Genomic DNA, 14,916 nt, shown 5'->3' with positions numbered 1-14,916 from the left:
AGTCACAATGAAAAGGGAAACAAAGCTAATTTTAGCAGTTGCCAAAATTTGCAAGTGAGCAACTTTTACCAGGCATTTGCGGTATTTGGGTAAACAAACATTTTTCCTGATTTAGCCTATTACGTATTCCAAAGGTTGAACGTTATTGAGACGTTTCACGCAAAATGCAACGTAGCACAACATACCAGCTGCGTGGACTTCCCACAAGCCATTGTGACCCTGAGCTGGCGGGTAAACAGCATGATAACACCAAATATGGAGCGAAATTAGTTATACTTCTGTGATGTCATCATGGTTGTTATGGAAACTGGGGACAAGTAAAGAAGTTCGGTCACCGACGTTTCTCAAACGATTCTTTGAGCTTGTCGAGAGAAGAGGTGCGTATTGGGTTTTAGTAGGAGAAAAAAAGTTCGCGTTCAATTTGAAAGCAAAATTAACAGTCTGTTTTCTTTTGAGGCCCTCTTTCAAAAGATTACTCGCTGTGTGTTAACTATTGTCAAGACGCAAAATTTTCCATGTGCTTGAAAACGACGACAGTCAGTGTGATGCATGTAAGCAAGAAGATTATGGAGGTTGAAAACGTCGTCTTTAAGCCACAAAAACGGAAGAAACTGCGAAGATTGAAGAAACGAAAGTACTGTGCCCTATTTGGCGTCGACAGAGCGGGTGATAAGGAGATACCTGTGAAGCAGAGAAGAACCAAAACGGCGGCTCCCGAAAATACAACCCAATTCATCATGGCGGATAAAGAGGTGACCGAACCTTTCTACACTATACCTTCTCCTTCTGCTTCACCATCAAGTCATTGCACGAGTTCTCCGGGTTCAATACGAGGTACACCTTTGTCGGAAAGAGACATGGCTTTCGATTCCGCTGAAGAAGACCTCGTTCGCGATTTTGAAGAACTTGATTTCGATCTGGACTACTTCCAAAAAGATTACGAAGCAACTTACAACCGCATACAGGAAGAAAGCCTGCTGTCGCTGTCTAAAAGTGAACTTGTTAGTAGGTATAGAGAACTAGAAGGAAAAGAAGAAATTCTACAGAAACGTTGCGATGAACTAGCGAAATGGTGTACACACAAGGAGGAGAAGGAGGAGGAGTCAGTTTCTCGCTTTCCCGCGCTCGCGGAAAAATCCGCTGACGAAGACACTTTGCTTTTACATCTGGAAAAGTTACAACGGGAAAACGAATCATTGGCGGAAGAAAACTCGAGGTTAAAGGCTCTAAAATGTTCTACAATAGGGCTTGCTCGCCTCTCGTAGTTTGTAACGAAAGTATATATATGGAATTGCATCTTCATAGTCGAATATGATGAAATCAACGTGGAATTCGAGACATCTTATTGAAAAGTTAAGCTTAGTTGCAGACGTTGCTATTTCGATTTCTTAAAGCGGTCTTTTAGTTTCGTTTGTGCAGTTGACTTTGGTTAATTTTAGATTTTATGTACAAGCAACCATTCTCGATATTTAGGGTATTCTAAAAAAGGTTTTGCACAGCATTGATTTAGACGATGAGTTGGCAGAGGTCGAATATTTTATTCATGGTGACGCAGTAAAATGGCCAAGTTGGTTTAGCGTAGGAGTATTGTACGTTGAAACTGCGGGATTTGAGGTTTCACTCTTATGTAGAATTTGTTATTTAGAGCAAAGTATATTTTAATTTGGTTTGCAGAAGCAATCAACTTTTTTCCATATAACCTTCACTCCGGCTCTAGTTTAGTTTTTTTCTGTTACATTTGCCCTGTTGTAACTTGAAACTAAGAACTTGGAATTTAAAACTGAGAGAAAATTGAGCTAAGGCTAGGATAGGATGTAAACCTTAGTTGTATTTACCTGCTTGTTCTTAAAGGTACTGTTAAGCAAATGTATACAAGGGTGGACTAAAGCTGTCAGTTTTCCACCCTGTGATTTAGGTGATCTGTGGTGACACTTGGTTTTGAATGATACCAGTGGCATTGCCTGGGGATTACACCACACACTTGTCCAAGACAGCTGATGCTACCCTGAAACAAGGTAAAGGGTTTTTGTTTCATCCTTATCCAAGGGACATTGTGTATAAATTATGTATATCAATAAGAATTTTGATCTGAAGAAATATGATTGCCTGTTTGCTGATATTATTTTGTTTTAGTCTTCATCAAATTTTTAATAAAGAAAGTTATCTGCAGTTTCTTTGAATTTGTCATGTGAATTTTATCTGGGAGCTTAGAGGTACTGTTACAAAATAGTTGACCTTTTTTTTACTGTCTCAAGCCCTTCATGACTTTGCCAAGATTTCTAAGTGGGTGCTGGGGACATTCCATACTCCACAGCATTTCCTTAAGTGTGGACTGGACTTGATCCTATATATATTTTTTGTAACAGCTGCTTCCAAGATCCACAATTTACATTTGATTGAACTAATCTTGTTGCTTTTTGTTTGAAGCTGAGTGGTGGTGGTGGATGGACACTGGAGTATCCATTAACAACACCTGCTGCTCAGAATCAGCTAAGTATGGTCCGATGCTCTTCTCATTGTAATTGCTATTTTCACTTGGTGGGTTAGTGGTAATGAAGGCAAGCCAATTTTAACTGGATGGTAACTTCATACAGTGTCTACAAATTTAGACACTTTTGGGATGATGATTTTTTTTTCCTCTTCCAAATGAAATTATTGCCATTGCCTCTGTCTTTGTTGTTGTTGAATTGAGCCCCTCATTTCATCCTCCTACAGTTAACACTTGACTGTCTAACTAGCCTCTTCACTAAAACTTCATGGCTATTAAAATCTTTGTTAAATTGGAAATGCCACCTTAATACCTTTGTGCCATACAACCATTCTACTGAGGTCAACATGCCTCATCAAAAGAATGATTTGGGGCTACGTGGGGGGTGTTACTCTGTAATTTGCTTAATCCATTCTATTTCAGAACTGGAATAACAGATTATGGATGTGTAGATTGGCGAGCCTGTGATTGTGCCCCCTCTCCTTGTGTAAAAAAAAAAAAATTGGGATCACAAGTTACAGATTGGCAAGAATGCTAGTTTGGTGCTAACTTTTTGTGTATTCTGGGTTTGAATTTGGTTAATAAAGTGTTTTTTAAGACCTTGAGCCTGTTGCATTATTTTTTAAAAAAATGAATGCCTTTAGTGCTGCTGTTCATGGCAACCACATCTTAATCAAGTTATCTGGTCTCAGAAGTTATCAGACCTCTGTTTTATGTCTCTCTTTCCATGTCTGCTCTCCTTCTTTCCATCACGGCTCTCCCCTGATGTCTGCACTTTTTTCTAATCAGGCCCACCTGTCTGACAGGATACAAGTAATCCCTTGCTAGTGAAAATTTTTAAGTGTTGTATAAGAACAATAGCGTCTATTTGGTGCGAAAATATGCTTGGATATTTGTCTGCAGACAAGAAGAGAACAGTTTTCCAAGTGCAAAGCTTGAGGAACACTGGGAGCTTTGAGGAACATTATTCCCAAGGACAAATATTCAACCACATAAAGTCAAAGGAGGGTTATTGCAGTTATTATCATTCAAACATTTTTCACAATTTGAAAAATGGCGAATATCATTCAGATATTCCACATCCAGTCATCCGACATGCTTTAACCAATCAGCAAGAGAACAGAAACTTTTGATGGTTATAAAGTTTAACAGACCCTGAGTTGATAACGTAGCATGAGAAAAATAGTTGGAAGAAATGGACCTATTTGGTAAAAGTGCGGCCATTTTCATTTCTTTTGTTTCAAATAGCTACCGAAAAGGTCCATTGCAAAGATTTGAGGAGTAAAATTGTTAGGACTGTTCTTACTGTGTCAGGGTATTGACAGTCTGTTACCAAGCGAAACAAGTATACTTCCACAATCTATTTTCAGCTATAACAAAACTCTTGGAGGGTAGCCTGTTCAAAAGGGTGACAAGGGAGTGTTTAGATTTGTGAGCTTGAAAAAAGCAAAGCAGGTGAACTAATCTAGTATTGGTGACTACTTAATTTGACTAAATAGTCTGCAAAGAGAAAGGATTATTTTGGTTACATTTAGGTCAACATGTCTAGCACTATCTCCCTAACATTTTGCTGACGTGAGAGAAGATACCCTTCCCTGCTTTCCATCAAGGGTTGTGAAAGATATTCCCAGGTAGCTAAAGTTTGATATTTTAGTTTGTTTTGCTCCTGTACCAATATCAATTGAAAACATTTTAACATTTCCGTTAAGTATCCTTGGGAATACTACAATAATTTGGAAGAGACCAAGAAAAGAATACTCTGCCTCACAACCAAAACCCTATAGATTGCTTATGCAATCTCCAGGTCAAAAACCTGAGTGTTAAGGCATGAAAGCATGCATACCTAGAGTGCCTCTGCTTGAGTTTACGTGAACTACCTAAATCCATTTATTACAGATCCATATTTCTCCCTTTGAAATATACTTCTTGCAGCCGGTTCTTCTTCCGTAGGATGCGTGATCGTGAATGCACAATGGTGGGGTACAGAGAAGAGGGAGGATGAAGAGGGCATGCCACACCCATATTAAAACCCCCTACCCGTCTCTGATTTTGGAGAGAAAGAAGCATAATGAAAGCGGCCTACGTTTACAGATTCAGTTAGCCTGTCCCAGGCATTGAGTCATTGGGAGAAGCAAGAAAAAGCGGCTAGAGAGGATTGAGGGGCGGGGCGGGGGCAGGGCCGCCTGTGAGAGGGCTTGGGGCGAGAAGCTTTCTAACGCCACACTAGTCTTGAAGCCTAATCCTTTTTTTCTCCCGATTTTTCTGTATTGCGTCCTTGCAGACCGAACATCTGGAACTGGCGGGAAATTTAGTGCATGCTTTTCAAAAACAGTCGCTATTTTCACCTATCCAGACCAGCCCAATTTATTGTTTACAACGTGCCAATTTAATTTGCACCATGAGAAAGCCTGGAGACCAGACTCCCAATGTGCACAGTTTGGTGTCATATCATATTATTGTTCGCGGTGAAGAGTTTGAGCGATCGCTCGTAGATTGTCAGATTTGGCGGTCCATATCTCGCAAGCCTCAGGGAAGTCAGCTTTGCTATGACGTTTTACGGAAAGATGAAGTCTTATTTTATTTTCACCGTGGCCGTTTTAGGTGTTGTTGGGATTCTAATGATGTATGTGTACTCACAGAACGGTTACCACGATCGAAGAATAGCTGCCGTCGCGGCGGAATCTAGAACGTATAATTATCCTCATACAAACGTCGGAAAGAAATACCGTTTCGACGTCAAGGGAGAGGACATAATTGTTTTTCTACACATGCAAAAGACAGGCGGAACAAAGTTCGGTAAACATTTGGTAAAAAACTTGGACCTAAAATATCCATGCGACTGTGTTCCGAGACGGAAACGTTGTGCGTGCAAGAGGCCTAACTCCGAAAAGATTTGGCTTTTTTCTCGTTATTCGATGGGCTGGCCGTGTGGATTGCACGCTGACTGGACTGAATTGCAAAGCTGTGTTCCGAATATTATTAACAAACGAGAAGGAAAGAAACGAACGAGAAAATATCTTTACATTACAATTTTACGCGAGCCAGTTTCGAGGTTTGTGAGTGAATTTCACTGTTACCAGCGAGGTGCCACTTGGAAGAACTCGCTACATTTGTGTAATGGCAGAGCTCCAACGAAAGAGGAATTGCCACCTTGCTATACAGGAGAAAACTGGACATATCTAACGCTACCGGACTTTTTGAAGTGTTCTTCAAATCTCGCCATTAATCGGCAAACTCGGATGCTGGCAGACTTGAGATTGGTGGGTTGTTACAACAGAAACGCGATGTCACGCGAACGCAGAGAAGAGATTTTATTACAAAGTGCTATGAAAAATCTTGACAGCATGGCTTATTTTGCTCTTATGGAGTATCAGATCGAAAGTCAGTACCTGTTCGAGAGGACGTTTGGAATGAAATTTCGACAGCCTTTTGTTCAAATGAGTAGCGAAGAGACCAGAGCGGGAGCGATTGTTCTGGACGCGAAGAATATCACGCGTATTCGAGATCTGAACCATCTTGATATTGCTTTATATTCGTTTGCTGAAAAGCTTTTCTTCGAGAGACTAAACTATTTTAAAAGAAAGGACGAGGAAGACATGTTAATGACAGATTCTTAGTGACGGCATCTCTCATCCAATCATATTATTCAATCCTTGCTCAAATGCATGCCTTATCTTTGTATTGAAATGCGGTTCCTAAAATGGCGTGTGATAACTTCTTAAATTAATCAATAGATATATTAATGTTTGTTTACGAAAATGTTGGAGAAACTTATTTGTGGGTAGCGTGCGTTGTAAACGTGAAGGAGAATGCCTTTTTTTATGACATTTGACAAAGTTGGTACAAGAACGTGAAAAATGATCATCCCAGTAAATTTTCCAATTTAAGCAATTGGCAAGAGGAAGCCTGAAAAAAAAAAAAATCAGGGCTTCAACAGGATTCGAACCCGTGACCTCCGCGAATACCGGTGCGATGCTCTACCAACTGAGCTATGAAGCCACACATTGGGAGCGAGGTCAATCAACTGAGTTCATATCTTCCCGTGAGAAGTGAAATGATGTGAAGTATATATGAAATAATTCATATTTGAACTGCGGTTGTAGATGAAAGTGAAGAATGATCATCGCAGTACATTTTCTAATTTAAGCAACTGGTACACTTGGACAATGGACGTGTGAACTGGGAACTTTGCTAGGACAACCACAGGAATCGATCAAAATGATTTATTTACGCGATTTGAGTGGGATGTGTGTGAGGTGTTGTGTTACATTTTGAGCCATTGAGAATTTGAGCACTCTAAAAGGCATTGCATGGAGTTTAAAATACTGAAGGATGAAAATGCGCAATGCAATAAAATGTTCCTTTTTTTTTAAAATCAAATGAAGAAAATAATTATACTCACTTTGCTTGGTTTCTGTTGTCCATCTGCCCTATTTCATCATTTTTGGGGGTCTTTGGGGTGTTTGTAGCCCCAAAAATGATGAAATAGGGCAAATGGACAACAGTAACCAGGCAAGGTGAGTATATTTTCATTTATAAAAGAGTAACATTTTATTTTGTTGCACATTTTTATCCTTCATTAATTTTAACTCCATACAAATAAGCCTTCTGGAGCGCTCAAATTCTCAACCTTTCCTCAAATCGCGAGTTTCGAATGCCTGTGGGACAACAGACAAGACATGGGTTATTAACCAAACATAAGGTCAAGATGGCTGAATATTGGCCTAGTTCTTTTTGTGTGTGTGTTTAGAATCTATGGGCCAAGATGGAGTTGAGGTCCATAAACACAGAAAACAAAGAATGAGGCCAATATCCAGCCATCTTGACCAAACAAGCTTGGTCAATAAAGGATTTATTAAATTATGGATAAAGAACACTATTCTTGCAGGAAACAGCAGGTAATCCCAGTGTTCAAGATAGAGGCAGCTTGCCTGCTCAGGTAGCCAATCACAGTGCAGGATTCGGTTTGTCTTGCCCATTCACAGAGCTAGATGTAGCCATATAATAAAACAGATTCATACCTGATGATTGGAGAAAAAGGGGGGGGGGGGGGGGTGGGAAGTTAGACCCAAATATTTGCAGGGGAATGTGAGGACTTTGCTTCTGTTATAGTGGTAGATCCTAAGGGAATTGGCTGCAAGAAGAGTTTTCAATGGTGAGGAAGTAGGAGATAATACAATGTTAAATTTGACCCAAATGTTTGTGTATTCAGCTGTTTCAAGAAATGTCTGGCTAAACTGTAAAAAAAAAAAAAAACAAAAAAAAACAAAAATGCAGCAATGTTCAAAGGTATTTTGAGTAATGCTGGTTTATGGTTGCTTGATTCAAGCAAAAGGTATTACAATGTCATTGAAGGAAACAGCTCAATTAAGCATGTGTACTTCATGCTTTGTCCGTCCTTCTCACCATATGCCTGATTTCCGGCTCCTTTCCCAAACAGCAGCTGGTAATCGAGCTTATTCTTACTGAGGCACTGTAAACCTCAATCAAACAACACCAAACTATCACTACCTATACCAACTGACACTGCCACACAGGCTTCAACACCTTTGTACCTTTGTCAAAACAGCTGTACTGTATAATGGCAAGCTGTATATTATATACGTTGATGTAGCTTTGTCAATCAATATTTGGCTCATGTTTGTAACTCTGTCTCAGTGATCTGATATTTAAGACATACTTAGTAGATTTATTTTCTAAATGCAAAAAAGTCTTGTAAAAATATTATAAATTTATTTTATAGTACTTATTTTTAAATAAGAAAATTAATATATAAAATGTTTTTATTTTTCAATATGTTGTTAATTTATTGGAGTATTTGGTAGGTACTCAATACATTATTTTTCAATAATTCATTGATTTTAATCTGTGACAAAGAAAAAACAGTACAAAATTATTAAATTTCACTTTACATTGTTGGGCCTGTTTTGACTTAGACTAATAAGTCATGATTTACCTCTTGTCAAATTGCCTGTAATCTTAGACCTCCCACTAATTTGTTTTCATTCGAAAATGCAATACTTTTTGATACAATTTCAACTACCATCCACAATAAAACTCTCTCAGTATTTGACACTTTGTTCATCACCATTTTCAAAAGCCTCTGTTTTCAGCAGCGTTTTTTAGTGTGGACAATAGGCAAATATGCATTCAGAAAGTATGCATTTTTGTTTTACGCATTTTCAAACAAAACAGCATAAGTGTGGTCAGGACCCTGGGCAGTGATGAAAATCAGACTTCCGTTTTGCAGTCATCTGACTTTTGCGTGACAATGATTATATTATTATTAATCACCTATGATTACTGACCAGACAAGACTCAACTCAGTTCTATTATTAAATATAAATAGCTATTCTCACATTGAATTCAGTGGATCTTGGATTTATTGGGAGGGGGTTCGAGTAAGCAACCACAGAAGGTGGGAGTGTCTAAGGGATCTGGTGGAAAACCAATTTTTTTAAAATCAACATTCAGATATAGAACATTTGTGTTCCCAAGTTATGTAACAAGTATTAAAACAATTCTTACTCAAGGAACACTGGTCATTGACACTGACTTTAAGTAGAAGCAATTTTATTCCTCTTTCTCCTACTTTGCAGGTTGTATTCTGACTATTGAATTACATGTCTTGGCATCACGGAAAGCTCTTCAGCTTAAAATGCATATATTATTAATTGATAACAAAGGACTTCAGCTGTAGTATTGATTGGTTCTCTGATAGTAACCCCCTCCGAAAGGATTTCCTCCTTGGCCTCCACCTTGCCCATCGCCCCTTCCTCCTCTCCATTGACCTCCCTGGCCACCCCTTTCACCCCGTCCACCACCAGACCAACCTGAAACAACCGTGTTTTGTTACATATTTTTTCAAAGCCAAAATAGCAAAATGACAGAAAATAATACGTCATGATTGCAAGTCAACGATACTCACTCCCTTGAACTTTTCCTCTTTTGCCTCCACGACCACCTGTCACAGATAAAAACACTACTCAATAAAATATAATGATAGTCTGAAAAGATAACTTGATCTGCTTGTTTATTTCCTGACTTTGCAAGTTGCTAGCAAAACCGTGCAAAATTTGAAGACAGGATGATAAAAAATGCAAGGAGAAAATTTCCCTTTGCCAGTTCTTAAATGTTTTACTAACAGCTTTCCTAAAAGAAGAGTTTGTAGTAATTATTAACAATTCCTGTATAATCATGTAAACTTCTAATGAGCATAAATGAAACTGATAATAATAAAATATTTATCTAGTATGGTTTACTTTGTGGCCTTTGGTCCCTGGGTGCCTCTGTTCTCTTTTTAAATGATGGCATTTCTACTGGTGGTGCTACATTTGATGTCCTCCCTCCTCGATCAGGTACCTTACACAAACACACACACAAAAGAATTCAAAACAAATATTGAAAGTTATTGAAAGCTGCTGGTGTATATTATACTGTTTAAGTCCTGCCAAACAATTCTTGTTTTAATTGAAATTTTGTCACTTGATGTCTGGCCATATTAATGGGTGGCTGTAATAAAGGGGTTCTTTAAATAAGAAAATGACTGACTGAGCTTTTTTTCAGGCCAGAATAGAGTGGCCGTAATAATGAGAAAGCCTTATTAACTGTAAGAAAAGACCTAATTATTTTGGAGCATTATTACATCTGGGTCACACAAGTCATTTAACTACAAAGCCACTAAGTAAACACTATTTGTGATTTAAGTACAATTTGGGAATTATGTTTTTATTGACAGTAGTTGTTACCTTGCCCATCATGACCTTGTTGATTTTACATTGTGTTTTGTCTCTGATTTCTCCACTGCTTGTTCTTGTCAACCTTAATAAATCTACCACAAGAAAAAAAATCAGTGGGCAATTCTGGAAGTGATGCGACAATAAAAGATTTGTGTTGCAATTTATTTTTAATTTACTATCTTTCTACTCTGGATATTATAAATAATTGTGATTATTAAATAAAGTATTTCGGATCCATGTTATACATGTAGTACATATAATAATTATATTTGTTACATATAACTCCAGACAAATTTGTTTGCAATCAACATACACGAGAGACCTTGCTGTCTCTAGCAGGTACGTGTAAAGTGGAATCCAGTTTTTTCTAACCATCTAGTTGAAGAGATATTAGTTTGAAAATCAGGAGGTTCCAAAAATTGAAAAATGTTAATAATATCATTCTTGCCAAAGTAGCAAGCAATTACTTTGAATAACCAGGAGATTCAAAACTGGTTTGAATTTAATCACGATGCCATTTGTAGCCAGTCTTACTGACCCCAGTGAAATAAAATTCATAGTTTCCTGAAATATTTATAAGAAACCCAGTTCTTGCCTGATCTTGCTGCAATGATATCTGGAATGCTAACTGGTGCTGCAGCTGACAGAGATTTTCTCAGAGGGTGATAAACTGTGGATATCTCATCTTTCTTAACCTGGAGTAAAAATCATCACTAAAATTAACATAAGACATAAAAAGGCATGTAATTTAAAATGACAACCATTATCAGTGAAAGCAAGTTTGGGATCATTTAAAAAAATCAGATTTTAATGAACAATAAAATTAAACATGGTCAGGGGAGGTAAATGTACATTTCATAAAGAAAAGAGACAGTAAAAAAATGATAACGATAATTAAGATAATGATAATGATAATGATGATGATGATAATAATGTGAAGTTATTAACTTCCAACCTTGGCTCTATCAGACCAGCCAAAGGATTGAACTGTCACATCTAATCTCTTCAATAACATTGAACGTCGCAGTGTATACTCCTGATTGAGCTGTGAGTTTATTTCTTCCACTTTGTTCTGGAAAAAAAAAGCTAAAAGTTAAGAAATTATATACACTGTACATTGAACAAAAAGACTTTTGGTTTCCTAAATTCAGCAGTCAGGTTAAAAGAACATATAAGAGAAAATGAAAACATACCCACTGCTTGCGGCCTAAACTTTTATTTAATAATGGATTGCCAAGATGATCTTTAGGAGCTTTACTTAAAAGTTGCCGCACCTGCAAAGAAACAACAACAAAATAATTTATAAATTTTGAAAACTTTACATTATTTTGTCTTATATTCTGTGTTTCCTTTATCAGTGTTTTGCTTGGTTATATCTTAGTATACAATGTATTACATTGGCTCACGGGCACTTAAAATCCATACTGGAAAAAGGCAATAAAGTTTACTTGGTGTAAGATAAAAGCAGCAGGTTAGTGATCTGTCATCTACAGCTAATTGTTAGATTATATTAAGCAACACTAGCTCCAAATAAACATTTCTATTAATCCTTGCATTTATACTTGTACTAAGCCCAATGGTACCTACCTTTGTCTCAATCTGAGAAAACAACTCAAACACAGTTGATTCCTTAGTGGGCTCCGGTAAATTCAATGCAACTAAAATAGCCTTTAAGTGTTGCAGGACAGGATTTACTGCCTGTCAAGAAAAATTGAATCATAAGATAATCATAAAGGTGAATAAATCAAACCTACATTTTTAAAAGCAGTGAACAATAAGCTATAATTTATAATCTAGAATTTACAGAGTCTGTGTCTAAATTATCTGTGTGCATGACTGTAGTCTCACAAATGAATTACTTAATGTTCATTAATTTTTATAATCAGTAAAAAATTATCAGTGACTGAAAATGCCACTTAGAAATATACTTCTTCATCAATCTCCATTTTATCTTCGTCCCCTTCAGTCATGCGTATTGCTTGAAGTTCTGATGACAGATAGTCTGACAAGAATGAAAAGATAGGATGCCATTTCATAAAACAACAAAAAAAAAAAAAACACTTTAATAGCTGACACAATTAACATTAAATTGATCAACTTAATTAACATTGAAGATAAAAGAAAAAAGTCCATTGAAATGCTATGTTAGATAAGATGGGAAATGTGGCACTTAATACAAATGACTGGCTTGCCGCTTACTCTTTCAGAGCCTATTCAGGTTTCTGAGCATGAAGTGACAAGGTATAGCTCATTACTTTTCTCTCCTGGTTGCCCTGGCTAACTGTTCACCAGTTTCTGTTTATACAAGTTTCTTGTACATGTATGCTCCTAGCTAAAGAGAGGTACTGTTCAGTGACATGCAGTAAGTCAGGGTTCATACCCTTTTTTTAGGAACATATTTCCAGGACTTTTCCAGGACTTTTCCAGGACCCAGGTTGATTTTTCCAGGACTCTAAAATTCACAGTAACCCTTTCACTCCCAAGATCTCAATGTCGATTCTCCTTACTGTCTGCCATACATTTCATATTTTTCACTTGCGTTTAACAGATTTCCAGAACTTTCCAGGACCAGCAGCCTTTTTCCAGGACTCTCCAGTCCTGGAAAATGTCACAATAAAATTCCAGGACCAGTACGAACCCTGGTAAGTTTCCTGCCCGAGATCAAAACACAGTGACCCTGCATAAATGCTACCTGCTTGATCTGAAGTCTGCTACACTATTTAGCCATTAGGTCACTGAACCTTCCAAGATCAAGTAAATACTATTAAGGTAAGAGATAATTTTATCAAATGATTATAGATACCTAACAAAAGCAGCCTGTTTGATGGAGACACAAGGCTGTTTACTCCCAAAAGTTGGGAATGAGGACAACCTGTTGTAGGAAAAAACTTAATTAGTAAGGCCACCCTCAAACGAATGCTTAAAACTGATGCCAATCAATCTTACTCACCCAGTTCATTCAACAATGCACTCATTTCCATTCTAAATGTTTCTTCATCCTCTTTTTCTATTTAAAATTGCATAAAATTGAATCACTTTTAGCTTTACATAATGTGCAAAAATTTGACACTTTTACCGGTAATTATAATTTATTAACTGCACGGCCATGGGCCGAGCGCGGTTCATGTTCTACCCTTGGTTTATTTTATTTATTTTTTTTTTTTTGTCGGAGACCAGACGCAGATCTCCACTCGGCCAACTTTGAATTACGCAATCGGTAATGTTTACTCGGTAATGTTTACTCACCGCGTGGCCTTCGTTACGTTCACGTTAAAAAAACCTTACTTCTGGATAATTTCAGCCTTACAAGTCAGCAACTGGTCCCAAATTACTTTCTGTATCCTTACAAATGTCCTGACTTCCATCTCCGAAAGATTTGGCCGCAATTTTTTAGCAAATAAACATTTCGCTGACAGCAATCACCATTACGGTGGCTTGCAACTAATTCGCTAACTTTACAAAACCCTCCCGAGGGGGGGATATGACGAAAAGAGCTTAAAAATGATGACCGGAAATAGAGTAATTTTCTCAGCTTCCAGTGTACCAAATTTGCTGGAAATAGGTTCAAAACCGATATTTTTTTTCGTTTTTTTTTCTTCGGGTCACTCATGCTACCAAAACAGTTAACTTTTAAAAGCGCGGTTGTAAGATCTTAAAGATCTTCTTGTTTAATACTAACTTTATCAGTTCTGTACACATTAAAAATTTGTAATTTATTACCTGTAACATGTTCTTGTATACTGCAAAGGGACTTCAAGTTTTCTGACAGCCAGACACACAAGGCCATAAAATCTGGTGTGGGGTTTTCTCCCTGTACAGCAACTGACAGTGCACCCTCCTCTAAAAGTGCACCATCAAATCTATAAAAAAAAATGTCAAAATATTCATGAAAACTAGCTAGTTACAGATTTTGAAATTGACAAAAAAATTATTTGATTTGTGTAATAATTATCAACTTTATGCATATTAATCCAAATGAAATTAGGTATATGTTCCACTCTTTTTTCCTGCAAGAACCTTTTTATAAGAAGGTTGAGGCTGAGAATTAAGAACACACTTTGAACTGGGAGTCACTTGAGCAAGTTAGTATATTTTGACAGTCTTTTTTAAAAAACAGTTTGAACTCCGGTAAAATGCAAGACTTAGGTCTATACAGCGCAATTATTAAACAAATTAATGCTTTTAGGAACATGTATCTTGCATGCTTCATGATCATTGTAGAACATCTTCGGTTGTACGATACAACCGAAGATGGTTGACTGTATTTTTTATTTTTTAGTTCAAGGTCATTGGAAGTTATAACAGAACTACCAAAATATTAAACGACTGCAAATGGTAACTTTGGAACTCCTTAATGGCAAAAGAGAGACCTTAGCGTTCGGCCGCGTGCTGGTCGAAAATATTAGATCGAAGCTCTTATGAAAAAACAGTGTTTGGTACCAAGCAATACTGAAAACTAACTCATAACTCACCCAAGATCTTCTAAGGCATCCTGGATATCACTTTCCATATTGAAATGATACAGAAAAGGCTTTTTAACAGGTAAAAGAGGCTATTTTAACCTTGCCGCTAGAACGCTTTTCTGAACGCAACTAAGTTTGCTAAAAGCTGTCAGGCGTTTTATGTCAGAATCCAGTCTTCCTCGGAAAATGCAATCGACACATAAATTACAACAGTTACCGCTGAGCA

At 37.3% G+C, this 14,916-nt stretch overlaps 3 protein-coding genes across 4 annotated transcripts; 2 read left to right on the top strand and 1 right to left on the bottom strand.

Annotated features, from left to right (window-relative positions):
• The first annotated feature begins 313 nt into the window (after nt 1–313).
• On the top strand, nt 314–3,093 carry LOC110056202 (uncharacterized). Of its 2 annotated transcripts, XM_089293049.1 has the most exons (3): nt 314–1,216; nt 1,916–2,015; nt 2,428–3,093. In XM_089293049.1, the coding sequence occupies exons 1-2, from the start codon at nt 516–518 to the stop codon at nt 1,917–1,919; spliced, it is 705 nt and encodes a 234-aa protein (XP_089149175.1). In that variant the 5' UTR covers nt 314–515; the 3' UTR covers nt 1,920–2,015; nt 2,428–3,093. The 2 variants fall into 2 exon arrangements, with proteins under 2 accessions (XP_089149175.1, XP_020618308.2); XM_020762649.2 differs by having other exon boundaries at nt 314–2,015.
• A 1,769-nt stretch (nt 3,094–4,862) lies between these two features.
• Nucleotides 4,863–8,404, top strand: LOC110056242 (heparan-sulfate 6-O-sulfotransferase 1-B-like). Its single transcript, XM_089293048.1, has one exon. It carries the CDS (start codon nt 5,035–5,037, stop codon nt 6,103–6,105), a length of 1,071 nt encoding a protein of 356 aa, XP_089149174.1. The 5' UTR covers nt 4,863–5,034; the 3' UTR covers nt 6,106–8,404.
• Nucleotides 8,405–9,044: 640 nt separating this feature from the next.
• On the bottom strand, nt 9,045–14,849 carry LOC110056113 (protein FAM98A-like). The gene is made up of 13 exons (XM_020762555.2): nt 14,700–14,849; nt 13,948–14,087; nt 13,178–13,234; nt 13,031–13,099; nt 12,156–12,229; nt 11,815–11,925; nt 11,421–11,501; nt 11,183–11,299; nt 10,823–10,922; nt 10,237–10,319; nt 9,751–9,850; nt 9,417–9,452; nt 9,045–9,321 (listed from the first exon to the last, which is right to left on the bottom strand). The coding sequence occupies exons 1-13, from the start codon at nt 14,735–14,737 to the stop codon at nt 9,179–9,181; spliced, it is 1,149 nt and encodes a 382-aa protein (XP_020618214.2). The 5' UTR covers nt 14,738–14,849; the 3' UTR covers nt 9,045–9,178.
• Between the last annotated feature and the right edge of the window lie 67 nt (nt 14,850–14,916).

This window comes from Orbicella faveolata, unplaced genomic scaffold (genome assembly GCF_042242905.1).
Source record: "Orbicella faveolata isolate gen_17 unplaced genomic scaffold, um_ofav_v1 contig_24, whole genome shotgun sequence".
Taxonomy (NCBI): domain Eukaryota; kingdom Metazoa; phylum Cnidaria; class Anthozoa; order Scleractinia; family Merulinidae; genus Orbicella; species Orbicella faveolata.
Note: the sequence above shows the minus strand (reverse complement) of the source record. Positions and strands in the feature narration are given on the sequence as shown.